Below are 14,117 nucleotides of genomic sequence, written 5' to 3'. Positions count from 1 at the left end.
CGGATTTATGTTGGATATGTGATGGAGCAAAAAAAGGATGGTGCAGCCTTTGCGTTCCTTTATCAGACTAGAAAAACACGTTGTCTTTGGTCTCTTTCATGAACAGAAAGCCTTCTGAGAAATATGCTGAATCAATGCAGAACAAACAACTTCTCGTCCCGCTTCCCAGCACAGATGAAGTTTAACTCTCCGTCCTTGTACGTACCGAAGAACATCAAAGCTCAGAGACTTGTGTGCTGAATGTTTGTTAGGTGAATCATGCTCTGTCTCGCCGATGAATCATAATTGCACAGAAATAGAATAATTTGAAATTAACGAGAAGGCATCAAAGTGAAGGAAAATTAAATGTTATGTTACAAATTCCATTTAAAATTATTCAACCTTGCAATTTTAATGCGTCGCTTGGATGCTGCCTCGTTCCCCTTTCGTATTGACGGTGGTCGTATTTAGCATTAGTCTTTTGGTTGTGTGTCGGCAGATTGTTGCTTCTCAGGCTGACATTGTCACTCGAGCGTCGCTCTGAGATGATGTCACAAGCACACAAACCCAAAATAAAGTGAGAAAACATTTTGCACTCATACATAGTTTCTCCTTCCCCTCCCCTCCATTTTACCATCTGTCCCCCGGCTCTCCTCGAATGCCTCATGTCAGCTAAAATTAACTGAGAAGTGCAGATGTAGTCAGGAAGAATCGCTCTCTCGCTGCCTCGGCGTCTCACCTCGTGCTTTCCGTCATAAGCGGCTCCTCGTGAATGGAGAGACGTCACGCTGAAGTGTTTGGGGCAGCTGACCCAAAAATAAATGCAGGGTGTCTCGAGAGGATTCCCTGCTGGCAGCGGCAGCTTCTGAACTGTGAACACATGATGTCTGCAGCCTTCAACACATCTCTTGCTCGGAAAAATCCAATCATGAAAGGCCCGAATGTACTTTGAGCAGAGGGGATGCAACAAATACAAAACAACAGCACTAAATGCATAAGGACACATCCTTTCAGGCAGCTTTGGTGTTATGAAACAGAGCTGCTCTGGTGCTTTTATTGACTTCTGTTATGTCATTTGAGAATTGAGAATTGAGTCATATGAGAATTTGTAATGTTTCACTGTGTTGTCCCAAAACCTGCCTTCATGCATGATTTTATCTATAGAATTTGCTCAAATATGCTGAAAATATTCAATTTTTAGAACAGAGTGTGCATATTTGGATCTAAGAATAAAGGCTGGATACACACAAGCTTCCAAATTCCTCATATGGAGGAGGATGTGAGCCGATGACAATGTAGAAAATCAAGATCACACATTTTTCTCTTATACTGACAATATTAAATAACAGTTTTAAACCACTGTGCTTGTTTACCCATACAGCTTGTAATAGCTGAATGTGTTGCTGCTGGGTACCATAATTGAGCAGGCATTATTTTATGCTTGTGTGGATTAAATTGAATTTTTAGACGCATTAATGTCTCGACTTGAGGAAAGGCAGTGTTGGTCTATACTTGGTCCGCTCTGTCACAGAAATTTACAGTTCCCAGATGAAGAACGGTGCTGTCTTGTTTTCTACTTAGGAACCGAAAACACTTTAATTAACTCGCAGGCTTTACGTCGGCTCCGTGTAATGGGTTATTTAAACAATGAACATTGTACTGTCACACTGCTCGTCAATAGCAGTGACAGATCTCCTGGATATACTTCACATTCACTCTGAGGCTGTGTTTTTATTTCTTTTTTCAAGAGTCTTACATAATATGCAGCCAGTGCATCAATCAGGGCATCACTCAGCAGGAGACAGGAGCACACGAGGTGCTTTTCAATCTTCGATACTAGCCCAGCTCACTTGTCATTAATATTATTATTATTGTTGTTGTTTTTTTCTAAGCATAACACTTGCTGCATTTAACACAGTAGGTGTGAAAGAAGCTGAAAAACAGCGTCTTTTTGTGGCTGCATTGTGGCCAAATTGGTATCCTTACTCCAACAGTGGATCTCCTCATGTGTGAATGTTGAGTCACGCTGGAAAAATGAACCTAGAAAGAAAACAAGTTACACTGAATTCATTTGGAACAGTTCGCTTTACAACCTGGCGACACATACTGGGAGAAAAAACCTGCCTGTGTATCACAACCACAAACTTCTCCATTAACTGGTCTTACCAGAAAGTCTTCCAGAGCTTTTGTGGTGGAGTTGTTTCAACATTTAGCCTAAGGTGGGCCCATTTTACAAGCACTTTTTAAATGACCATAATCCTGTTATTGTTGAGACAAAACTCAAACGGTTTCTGAAAGTAGATAAGACGAGCTTTACGGAGATATTTAATGTATCATAGTAGCACAAGGCATTCATAAGGCACTGCTAGCTGAACACTGATAGAAAGAGATTTCATCATCTGTGTGTCACCTTGCTGTAACTCCTCAACCAGTCTGGGCTAGAGAGAAAATTCAAATGCTTCCTGAAGGATGAGATTTTATTTTTTTCATTTACAGCCAAAATTAGAAAATAGCTCCAGTAGGTCTGGGTGAATCTTGTTTGCAGTATCCTCTAGTTTGGCCATGTAACTTGAGGAATGATAAAACCTAAAGACATGCAGAGGACGCTGGTGCAATGGCTGCTGCTTTGGGTGAGACTTCTAATAAATAGAAGAATTATTGTTCTTGATTTTTCCTGAGGATGTTTCCACGAGGAAGTGTAAAGCTCTTAAAGTAGGACAGGCTGCTCCTGAGCATTACAGCCTCCTTGGTTGGATCTATATCTACTGCATTAGTTATATTATCAGTTCTAATCCGCCCCTTTCTCAGCTTGTCTCATACAAGCAAGGAGGCCAGTGGATAGATATTTAAAATATAGATGTTATTTTTTTGTACTACACCCCCCTCCTCTCTCTCTCTCTCTCTCTCTCTCTCTCTCTCTCTCTCTCTCTCTCTGTCTCTGCTCACTGGTGCGCGTCAGAGTTTGCGCAAGCAGCCTCTCCGCCTCTCTGTGTAGTACACTACAGCCCTGCTCCGTCTCTCCCATTCACCACAGTTTATTATCACACTCGGACGGAGCGAGTACAAAGGTGCTGTTCTTCCTCCTCCTCTCTTTATCCCATTTTGGATTATCACTGTGCTTTTCATCATGCTGGAAGTGGAAGGTAGGAAACCATCCCATCCAGAAAATAAACCCCTGTAATGCATGCAGCTTTTATAATACCATTTCCCCGGGTAACGTAAAACTTTAATTGTCCCTGGATCGGATCATTTTTGGACACCTCTGATTGTGTCCGCCGTGTCACCGCAACACATGCCAAGCTGCTGACTTTGTAAAGTGTCGTGTAGGGATTTTTCTGGTAAGAGGTCAGTGAGAGCTGCCGTTAAAATGTTAATGCTTTTGTTGTGTAACCAGGAGGAGTGTCTGCCTGTGTGCGTAACGCCGTGATGTTGAATTTCATCAATGAAGAGCTTTAGGTGAAGGGTTTCTTTATTTTTTTATGTTTTAATGATGATAATGATGATGATGATGATGGCGATGATACGTGTGATACAGCGGCAGATGTTATATCTTAGTCTCTTTTGTGCTTTCCTCCTTTGTCTTGAATAATTCAGAAAGTTCTTTGATCTCAGCAGGAAATACACAGACTTGTGAGCTGGGCTGAAATTGTATTTAGGTGAACGTTACAAATAAAAGGAACTCTTTACATGCTGGAGCTCTTTATATCTCAATGCCAATATAAACAGAGCTCAGTGCTGGCAGCCATAGAAAGGAAATTAAACCGCATTTTTAAAAAAGGGGTGTTTGTATTAAGTCTTGTAGTGTTTTCTGAATTCTGCTCTGAATCTCTTCAGGAAGATGACATATGCCTTCAGCTGAACTCAGTTGCGTCTCTGACCGTTTTTGTATTCTCCAAGCAGCCTCTTGTTGCCAAGAAACAATAAGTCATGTTTTCAGTAAGATGAAATACAGGCTGGTGGGTTTTTTGCCGGTTAATGATGCTCCTGGATTTTTCTTTTCCTCCCCCTGCCAAACTGCACACAGGATTGGTGTGCGAGGTTGATTAATGTATGTTCTTGTTTAATGAGATGCTGTTGCTGGGTTTGTTTTGTTAGACTGAAAAAAGAAAAAAAACTAGTGTGGACTTCGGTGCTCTTCTTTATCTTTCTCCCTCACTCTCTCCCTTGCTCTCCTCTTCCTCTGCCTCATTCATGTTAATGGAGAGATGCTGAGGGCGGAAGTGTAGGCTGTTGCTAGACACTAATATAGCTGTTCTAAAAAAATAGGCATTTTCATTTAAGGAGTCATCTATTACAATATTTATGTGTTTTTTTTTTTGTTTGTTTGTTTTTTAAAGTGGTCGCTCCACTCTCATCCATCCTGCTCCGTTTTTTCTCTCCTTTCTTTTCTCCCTCCAGTGAACGGGACGCCGGCCAGTCAGCTGTCAACTCCTCATTCGGGAAAATCTCCCAGCCCCTCCCCAACCAGTCCAGGCAGCCTTAGCCGACGCAGGGTAAGAATGGGAATACACGAGCACGCTCGCAAAGCACGCACTAAGAGTCAGCCCGTAGCATTTAGTGACTCCAAATCACAAAACGTATAACACAATTATTCTATTTTCTCAGGAAATGGACAAAGCCGGGACTGAGCATAGGCCGACTACATCTTAGAATCACTAGATTATGAAGAAAGCACAACTTCCCAGCATCTTTAGTATTTCAGACCTCACCCAGTGCTGCTCTGGGCTTCCAGCAAGGCAAATGTTCATTTCATTTGGATATTATAGCACATATTCTGTCCCTCATAAAGAATTCTGTCTGCCTTTGGTGGCTCAGCACTGAATAACGTTAACACCGACCTGTTGAGATCACCTGATCTGCTAGTCGGTAAATTGTGCAGTATCTGATATAAAGATGAGACTGGCTGATTGGCAGTCTGCCCCAGTCTGCAGTGTGTTTTTAATTTCCAGAAATTGGATTGCATCCTTCTTCACCTGCTGGGCATTGCATTGCATTTGACCATCTTTCAGCAAAAAGATGCAATCAGTACACACTTCTGATATAGAATTTCTTTTGTTTTTTTAATCAAGTCACATTATTTTGTACATGTCGAGTTGTGTAAATGATGTAGAAATACATTTTATACTAGTCTATTCGATTATTTAAGCCCTTTTTTGTCATGTATGCCTGTTAAAGTACCTTAATAGCAGTCTGTTTTCTGTAGCTAACAAATAAAATTACTGCTGTGCAGAGCAGGAGCATGCAACTCAAAGGGAAAACTTCGAATTAAATATCTCGACTTCGTGTACACTGTGCGCGCGCGTGTGTGTAGATGCTTATATCAAAGTATTTGTTAATCCAGTCTTTGACAGTGATGTGGGTGAGCTTTTAAGAACAGCTCCAATCCCAATCACTCAGCTTTCTGACAGCATCTCTTAAATTTGCGCTTAAGCCGACTGCTGTTTTAGTGTCTTCTCCCTCCTAAACAAACACTCGCTAGCTCAGTTCACCTCAGCCTCTAGAATACCGAAATACAGATACATGTGTATCCACATAGGCTTCTACTCGCAGGTTTCGTGTGTTTCTAATGCACACTGATTGAAACTCACTGCACGTTCTGCCTGACTGCAGGGATGCAGCTATGATGTATGTTGCAACTATTTATTTACACAGGCGGATTTTATGGGAGGAAAGCAGAGGGGGTCATTACCTTTTATATAAGTATGTGTGTGCGTGTGTGTGCGTGTGTGTGTGTGTGTTCATGCATGACCGTATCCTCAGTCAGCGTAGGTTAAAGAGTCCATTCCTTGGGTTTTCCTGTGCTATTTTCCGTGAATCGGGAAACATAGATGAATGGCAGAGAGTCTGAATCCATCAGTGAGAAGTTATATTGACGCAATCTGAAGGTAACCCAGGATAACAGATCAGCTATGAGCTGTAGCTATAACAGGGCTTCCACATTCATCTGAATTATGGAACTGGGTCATTATAGTTTACAGTGTTGAGAGGAAATGTTCTGGCTCGTGCGCACATTTATAAGCTCTACCTCCCTTTCTATGTTCTTTGCTCTGGTTAAATAAATGTGGGGCAGTCATTGTAGAAAATGACCCCGCCCACTTTCTGCCTCTTCCACAATATGAAAATCCAGTGCTATAAACGCAAACACACCACCTATCCTTTGGTTTTCGTAACCTCCTTAAACCTTCTTTTCTAGCCCATTTCAGAGCTCACTGTTGCAGCAGTTACATTCCAGTTGAGTGTCTGTTTCTCAAAGAGGGATTATTCCAGCCTCTGCAGCAAGCCCGCGATGGCTTGACTGCTGTAAGGAGGGAAAGAAGCCTCACAGGCCATTATCTCTTCCTTCCACTCTGCAGCTCCACGCTCTTCAGCCATGTTACGATGTAATTCTCCTCTCCACTTCTTACTTCTTCTATCTACCCTGTTACAGATTTCCTCCCTGTCCCTGTCCCTTCCCTCCCCGACACCTTCTAATTTCTCTTTTACAGTCGTTTCCCAGTCATTCTCACACCCACCCCCTCCCTCTCGCCTCCCCATATCAAAGGGTATTAACCTCATGGGGAGAAATTATATTCCATCATCTCTCTTATAGATGTTATTTAATCTTCTTTGAGAAGGAGGCAATAAGTCCAAGACCCTAATTTGCACATTTCCTCCTCTCCTTCTTTGTGATTTGCGTGTAAACCCGCACGAATAATTACAACTCTGCACCCCTTTAAAACTAGCAAGTAACATTACCAACCCTGAAGAGCAATCTGAGGCTTAGAGTGGCTAAAATAACACAGATATGAGGTTTAGGTGGTAAAATGCAAGTTAAATATAACAAATAAAAGAATGAAAAATCTATTTCCTAAGCAGCCACAGGGGCTCAGTGACCTACTGCGAGTGCTGTATTTAACAGTTCACCTCGCTGGACCATGCATTTAAACACTTAGAGGCACTTTGCTGCTTGAAGTAGGTTGCTAGCACATCTAGGACCATCACAACCTATTTCCCCAAGCAGAGACTACAAACATAGCATTGCACCATTGCATGCACACGTCTTCAGAAGAAGGTGCATGCACAGTAACTTTCATGTTCGTGCACACTTCAGTGGAACACTTTTGTACAGAAAATTTGTGCACAGCAGCTTCATGCACACTCACACATTTTGCAAATTTGATGCTCTCTGTGACCCATTTTTACTAATTGTCAAGCGACGCATGAAAGTCTGGTCTACATTCATAAAATCGTCCCCCTGCCCGCCGTCCCCCCGCCCTTCCACTTTGCACTTCTTATGAGCTTTTCAAGGCCGCTTGCCTCAGTGAAAGCACTGAGAGCATCCTAAATTTCCGTATTAGTTTTATTTTCATATAAGATCTATAGACACATTATTCCACACAGGCACGCACCCACAACAGTGTTTTCTGTCAATATCAGCTCTGAGGCATAATTCAATGTGCCACCGAGGTCAGCGCTCTTCGCAGTCTGTCCGCTCCATTTGGTGTGAAAACAAATAAACATACAAAAAAAGACAATGCATTAAGAGGAGAGAGTGACAGATCGAAGGCGACACTAACAGAAGGTCTGTGTCGCAGCAGCTGTGATGCATTTAGGAGAGTCTAAGAGAAACAGAGTGCTAATTGTTATCTGTAGTATCACCTTCATCCTCCTCTCACCGTTCATCCATTCACATCCGTAATCTGTTGAATTGCATGCTCCGTCTCTCATTCTCAGCGTTCATGTTATGTGTCGGGTGATTCATTTTGAAATTATTTGTGTGCGAGTATGTGTGAAAGGAAGAGTGCCGACTGAAGCAGAAAGTGCGCATCGTGAACTTCTTATAAATGTCTCATCTCATTCCCACGAGTGTATTGTTGCTGAAGATTGTATTTGTTATTTTTGGTTGTAATATATTTCTTATTATGTGTTGTGTTTGATGTCATTAGTTGGCTTGTTTCTGTGACTGTCAAAGAGACCGGCCGCATCACACGGTGGACTGACCCGGAAGAGTGTTTTTTGCCTTTTTTTCAAGAATCATTTTTTGTCTTTTGTTTGTTTGTCACACGCACAAAAACAACAACCACAGAAAAACATCAGTTATCCAAATTACTCACTAATGATTCAAATAGCACTCGCATCTAAAAAGGCTTGATGATAATTTTGGCTCTTTCCATTAATGCGGATTTTTGTAAACATGTCAATTATCGACATGTTGTCGTGGTTCCATCGTGCGATGCTGCTCTCTCTTTTTGGCTCATTTTTGTTTTTGTTTGCTAAATGTGTTCATTTTCATTTGTTGACGTCCTCATTAAATTCATTGTCATTTCATTTTCATTTCGTGGTCTTTATTCTCTTAACTCGACACCGTCACTCATGTTCCTCATGTTCCATCAGTACAGCCGTGGGGATGGCGATTTTCTTCTGTAGCACATTTATCAGTGCTTCTCCTTTGTTAAACCTGCCTGCTGTGGGCATTCATCAGAGCAGAACAGCTATTACAACACAAACAGTCTCAGAGGAGCAGTTATCTTTCATTGCTCACTGCTTTTACTCTCAATTTCATATATATATGGGCGGGGCAGCCTAAATCTCCCCTTCTTCCCTTCTTTAATTTTCCCTGAAGTATTTAATCACGTTTCTGTGATTTCCTGGGATTGGAGTCCATACGGATTGTGATTAGGAACCTTCACTGTGTCCAACTGGCAGAGCAGAAAGACAGAATCCCCCAAATGGTTTTGATCTTTTCATGAAAGTCAAGTAGATTATGTTTTCTGTCCGTCTCCCGTACCCTGTGTTCTTGAGGAACAACAAGAAGGAAAAAAGTCCCATTAGCATCAAATCTTATTAGATTTTTACCACCAAAGTAAACACTAATAAATCTTGCTTCTGCTGGATATTGCCTGACAGGGAAAGCAAAAATAAGAGGTCTGGCTCTGGCAGCCTGAGGGGCAGAGACCAAGAAAGCCTCGCTATGTGTGCTGTAATCAGATTCAAACAGAGGCATGAAGGACAAAGCTGGCATTACGCTTAAGTTGGTTATGTAAATGTGTGGTGCATTTTTAATGCTCGGCTCTACAGTTGACAGATTTCCTTTCCAGCCACGGAATGAATGATTCTTTCTTTCTGCTGCAAACCTACTTCTGAGATGATGCTCCACATTTAAGGTCATCTGTGGACATCCTGTTTAATTCCTATTTATGAGCTGATCAGTATGCAGTTGCTGAGTGTTGCCCTCGCAGGTCTGAAGAGCAGTGGCTCCAGTCATGATGTAAAAGGTTTGTCAGTGTCGTTGTGAGTCATAGTTACAGAAAAGGTGTAGAGATGTAGAGCTAGGAATAGTGTATTGTGCAACAGGGAGAAAGCTGGAGTGTCTAACAATAACAAGACAGTTCCTGCCAAATCTCATGATCAATATCAGCCAGACCAGACTCCATACATTTCTCTGCTGCTTCATCACTCCACCTCTCTCCCTCTCTCTGTCTTTCTCTGTGTTTCCCACTCTGTCTGTCACCCCATCTGTCTCATCGTTTTCCACACAGAAACGAGAGACTCAAATTTCATAGAAGGCTGAACCTATCTCTCAGCCCGCAGACAGGAAGTGCCCATATATAGGCTACCGTCTCTACACTGGAAGCTGCTGTTCTCCTGTCTGTGAGCAGTTTCCATAGCAACAGTATTTTGTTTCCCTCAGTGGCAGGAAGCGAGAGAGAGAGAGAGAGAGAGAGAGAAAGGAGTTCAAAATGAGAAAGCGAGCTGAGGACAGCACTGGATGTGCGATAAGAGCACAAGAGAGGTAAATATCCGAGTTGGGATGAGAAAATAAAAGAACAGAATAAGGATGTTTTTTGAGATAAAGCACAGGAGGGTCATTGGCTTTATGGGTATTAAGTGGGTTTTCTTGTTCCGGGATGAGTGCCCAGCCAACAACAACATTACATAAACCAAACTGAGCCTGACTCACAGCTACATTTACCTACGTGGTTTTCAGGTCACAGCAGCTGAGATGAGTAAAAGAGTAGACAGCTACTGTGGCAGAGATACAGGGCAGATCAGCTCTGCAAATAGTTTTCAGATCCAAGTCATTACAGGCATGGCTTTTATCCCAGTCTGCCAGGACAGCAAGCTCCCCGGGATTTACAAATGCTTAGGACATTTCTCTTTCACTTAAAAAAAAGACATTCAAGATCACACACAAATGTTCTTTTCTGAGCTTTTAATCACAGACTGTATGTAAAAGATGGAATTAAACGCCGTGACATCACCCACAGAGTTTAAACATATCTTTAAGACTCAGTTTTGATTTTAAGGATATTGTCATGTTGTCAATTTTTGGAGCCAGAAGTCACTGTGTTTGAACAATAGGGTCCAAGTCCAATATTAATTATCAAACAAAATCACAGACAGCAGATCCAGCTCAGTGACTTGAAAGAGCAAATGTGAAGCTTAGCAGGCAGCAGTCTATCACGGTGAAAGGGATTATTGATGAGCGATTGTTATACAACGGAAAGCAGCAAAATACATCTGGCTACACATGTAATGGGAAAAATGTGTCATGTCCTGGAGAGGTCGTCCATAATTATGTAGTTGAGTCATGCATGACGCTCACAGACACAGACCATCTACAGAGCAAACTGCACTTGTTAATAATGCACAGTGGCAACGTTGCTCCACTTATATTTTAGAGGAACTGCAATGGTGCGTGTTGCCATCACTGGCCAGCCTGCGTCTTCCAGCTGCAGCTAGTGGATTTATTCAAGCACTGGAAACGCCCCAACCCCGAAGACTGACTGTAAGCCACGAGAACGGATTTGAGCAGAGGAGAGATTAGTAAAGAGTAAAGAAGGTGGTAAAATCCACCGAACACGTGAAAAACGCCACCTTCCAAACGAAACAGGATGAAAGTCTTCTAGTGCAGTAAAAGACTGAAGCAAAACAACAGAGTTTGGCAGCGAGGAGAAGAGAAAGGTGCACAGGAGTGGAACAGACACAGAAATACAAGAGGGGTAGATTCCCATTTACAGTCCCGACTAGATACTCTCCATCCTTGTTGCTTCCATGACAACCAGACAGAAGGTTACAAGGTGGAGGGCATAATGAGTTTTTGTCTTTAGATAGATAGATGCAGACGCCTCTTCTCATCCTCTCTCTTTCAATTTAATGACCCCCCACTTACTATCCAGATGAAAGGCATCTGCCTTTATTTAGTGTCACCGGAGCCCATGTTTTTATGATTTATTAAAGGTAATCGTAAGGAGTGAGAAAACAGGGAAGAATTACTTCCAGTTGTGAGGTGAATGGAAAGGAGCTTATTTGGATGCAATCATCTCTATGATATAGACACACATAGGGGGGTTGCTGGCTTATATGCAGATCAAGTAAGTCTGTTCGGACTCGTTTTCAGATTTTTTTTTTCATGAGCACAGTATAGACACAGCACAGGGCATTACATCAGAAAGATGCGCAAACATAGCCACAGCAGTAGGGCTGTTGTGAGGATAAGGCGGGTTACACAGTGTTCCTTTGTCTATTTTTGAACATACATATTTGTTTAGGCTAGGACTGTAGCAGAAGGGACTGTGATTGTGTTTGTCTGGGTTTTTTTTATCGTGATTATGGATTGCAAACTATTTTGGGTAATGCCGCAGATTAGTAATAAACCCCTTTCCATCCTGCTCTCTACCCTGTTCCTTTCTCTGCAGGGGTCCCAGGGTTCTTCCACCTCTCTGTCTTCCACTAAAGGTTCGAGCCCAGTGGAAGATGGTGATGGACTTGTTCCTGAAGGTGAGGAAAAAAAGCTTGCTTTGTGCTTGCAAATATCATGCATGTCTGAATCATGCGCGTGACCTTTGACGCGTCCCTTGCCTGCATAGCATGATTAGTACACGATGCTTACGGCAACTTTCCGCTCTTATGCTGTCTTACTCACCTCTCTGTGACACTGCTTTGAAAGGCTGGAGGATTTTTGGTCTCATATGTGACGTTTTCATCTTTGATTTTATTTTATCTTTTTTAAAAAGTATCCAGAGGACCTTTTTTTCCCCCTTATAGATCTTTTAAACAGATTCATGAGACTCATTAACACTTAGCTGAGCATTGATAAATCATGCCTATTTGCATCTTGATTTATAAACAAAAAAGTCTTCTGTGTGATGTAATTGCAGACCTCACTAGCTGTAAAAATATGAATCTTTTAGATTTAAAAGGTTTCTGCTATTTGCTTATTTTTACATTTCAAGTCTGCAATCATATTACAGTTTGTTTAATTGTGAAGGTTTTTAAATCTACCTTTATGTCTTGAAGAGACTGGTTAGACAACAGTTGATAATCAGACATCATAGCTTCCTCAGCATATATCTGTGTATATTCTATGGTGCTAAACTGTGTAAACCAGTTTATGTTCCCTCTAAAAACCAGTGCTTCTTCTCTGCAGCTGAAGTTCTAGTCAATGAGGTTCCAGCTGTGCCGTCCTACATATCAGACCGTTACAAGGTGGGGCGAATGTTAGGAGATGGGAATTTTGCAGTCGTCCGGGAATGCACGGAGCACTCCACAGGACGAGAGTACGCTCTGAAGATCATCAACAAGGGCAAATGCAGAGGCAAGGTAAACAAACATCCACCGAATACGACCCAAAAAAGGCAAAAATTGTACTGACACGTCAAGAAGGCTAAAGCTCCACATAATCCTAACTTCAGAGGATAAATTCTTCCTCCTTTCACCCCATCCGGGTGAGGCAGATGGCCGCCCCTTCTTGAGCCTGGAACTTTCTTCCTGTTAAAAGGGAGTTTTTTATTTTATGTATGTCACACCAGCCTCTCTACAGCACCTCAGTAGCACCTTGGAGTACATTTCTACAACCTTCCAATAAAGGTTGCACATTAACCCGAAGATATCAGCGGGTCTTTAAGCAAAATAGGGATATTACTCTAAAAATGCAAAATATTCTTTTCTGGGTGGAAAAAAAATGAGCTATCAAAACTGAATTTCAATTCAATTCAGTTTTTTCAAATGATGCCAAATCACAACAATAGTTAAAGGCCCTTTTAACTGTAAGGTAAAGACTCCACAACAGTCCAAAGAAAATAGAGAAAACGCCAACAATCACATGACCTCCTTTGAGCAAACGTGTTGGTGACAGTGGGAAGGAAAATCTTCTAAATGTCTTCTAAATGATTCCTTTACTGAATGTCTTCCACTTGGCTGAACACCTGAACTTCTTTTTACCAGGAGCACATGATCCAGAACGAGGTGGCCATACTTCGCCGGGTCAAACATCCAAATATCGTCTTACTCATCGAGGAGTTTGACACTTACAACGAGCTCTACCTGGTCATGGAGTTGGTCAAGGTGTGTGGCCATGTTTGTACACTGTTACTTTATGAGTTTGTGCACCATCTGCTCCAGTTAGGAACGAGCAGGGACATTTTGCCAAGCTGAGATAACGGATGGGTGTATTCTCTTACAATACAAGGGTGATCATCATTATCTCAAATCTACGACTTAGAGGAGCAGGGAGGCAGTAATAGTGACAGAGACAGAGGAGCGGCATTCAGCCTGTGAAGCAACTGATGAATTTTTCCAACCAGTCACACAATTCGGGACTAGAGTGAATCCGCCAGTGGCCCCGAGTGCTCGTGCGCTCGCGTTCTTCATTCTCTCTCGCTCTCTGAGTCAAGAAATGTTTGTGCATAATTCAGGAGCCAGGAATGTGATCCATCTGTTCGTGCTGTGATGTGGAGTACTACAGAATATAGATGAGAGGCAATTTGTGGAAGAAGTGTGTGTACTTGTGAGCATGTCCAAAGTAGGAGGATCAAGAGGAGGCTGTGGATGAATGGGGTGAAAAGAGTCGCTGCTAAAATAACAGGGGCCGAGAGAAAGAGAGAGATAGATGAATTGAAAGTAGAGGATAGGCGCAGAGAACGAAAGAGAGAGAAAATGAGTGTTCTTTTGCTTGGTCCTGCTCAGTTCAAGTCCTTTAGTTTAAACTGTGGAAAAGCAATAATGAGGCAATAATGTGATCAGACAAAATTGTGTTGCAATTCCAGGGAAGGCTCATTCCTGTTTTTACAAGCGGAAATGATACCCATAAAAAAGAGTGAGGAGAGGATTTACAAAGGACTGATGTAAATCCCATCTTTTGGCTTAATTTCTCATTG

General features: G+C 42.0%; 1 protein-coding gene across 2 annotated transcripts in view; it reads left to right on the top strand.

Annotated features, from left to right (window-relative positions):
- Positions 1–14,117, top strand: part of dclk1a (doublecortin-like kinase 1a) — a 47,098-nt gene that overhangs the window by 26,737 nt on the left and 6,244 nt on the right. For both annotated transcript variants that reach the window (XM_085289196.1, XM_085289195.1), the window contains 4 exons: positions 4,378–4,472; positions 11,658–11,739; positions 12,389–12,561; positions 13,186–13,305. In XM_085289196.1, the coding sequence (XP_085145322.1) occupies positions 4,378–4,472; positions 11,658–11,739; positions 12,389–12,561; positions 13,186–13,305 (470 nt within the window). The remainder of the gene's footprint in view (positions 1–4,377; positions 4,473–11,657; positions 11,740–12,388; positions 12,562–13,185; positions 13,306–14,117) is intronic.

Source organism: Mchenga conophoros, linkage group LG10, assembly GCF_057382185.1.
Source record: "Mchenga conophoros isolate Kocher_MC1m ecotype Shallow Benthic linkage group LG10, M_conophoros_male_GT1.1, whole genome shotgun sequence".
In the NCBI taxonomy this organism is placed as follows: domain Eukaryota; kingdom Metazoa; phylum Chordata; class Actinopteri; order Cichliformes; family Cichlidae; genus Mchenga; species Mchenga conophoros.
This window is presented reverse-complemented; position numbering and strand designations above follow the sequence as displayed.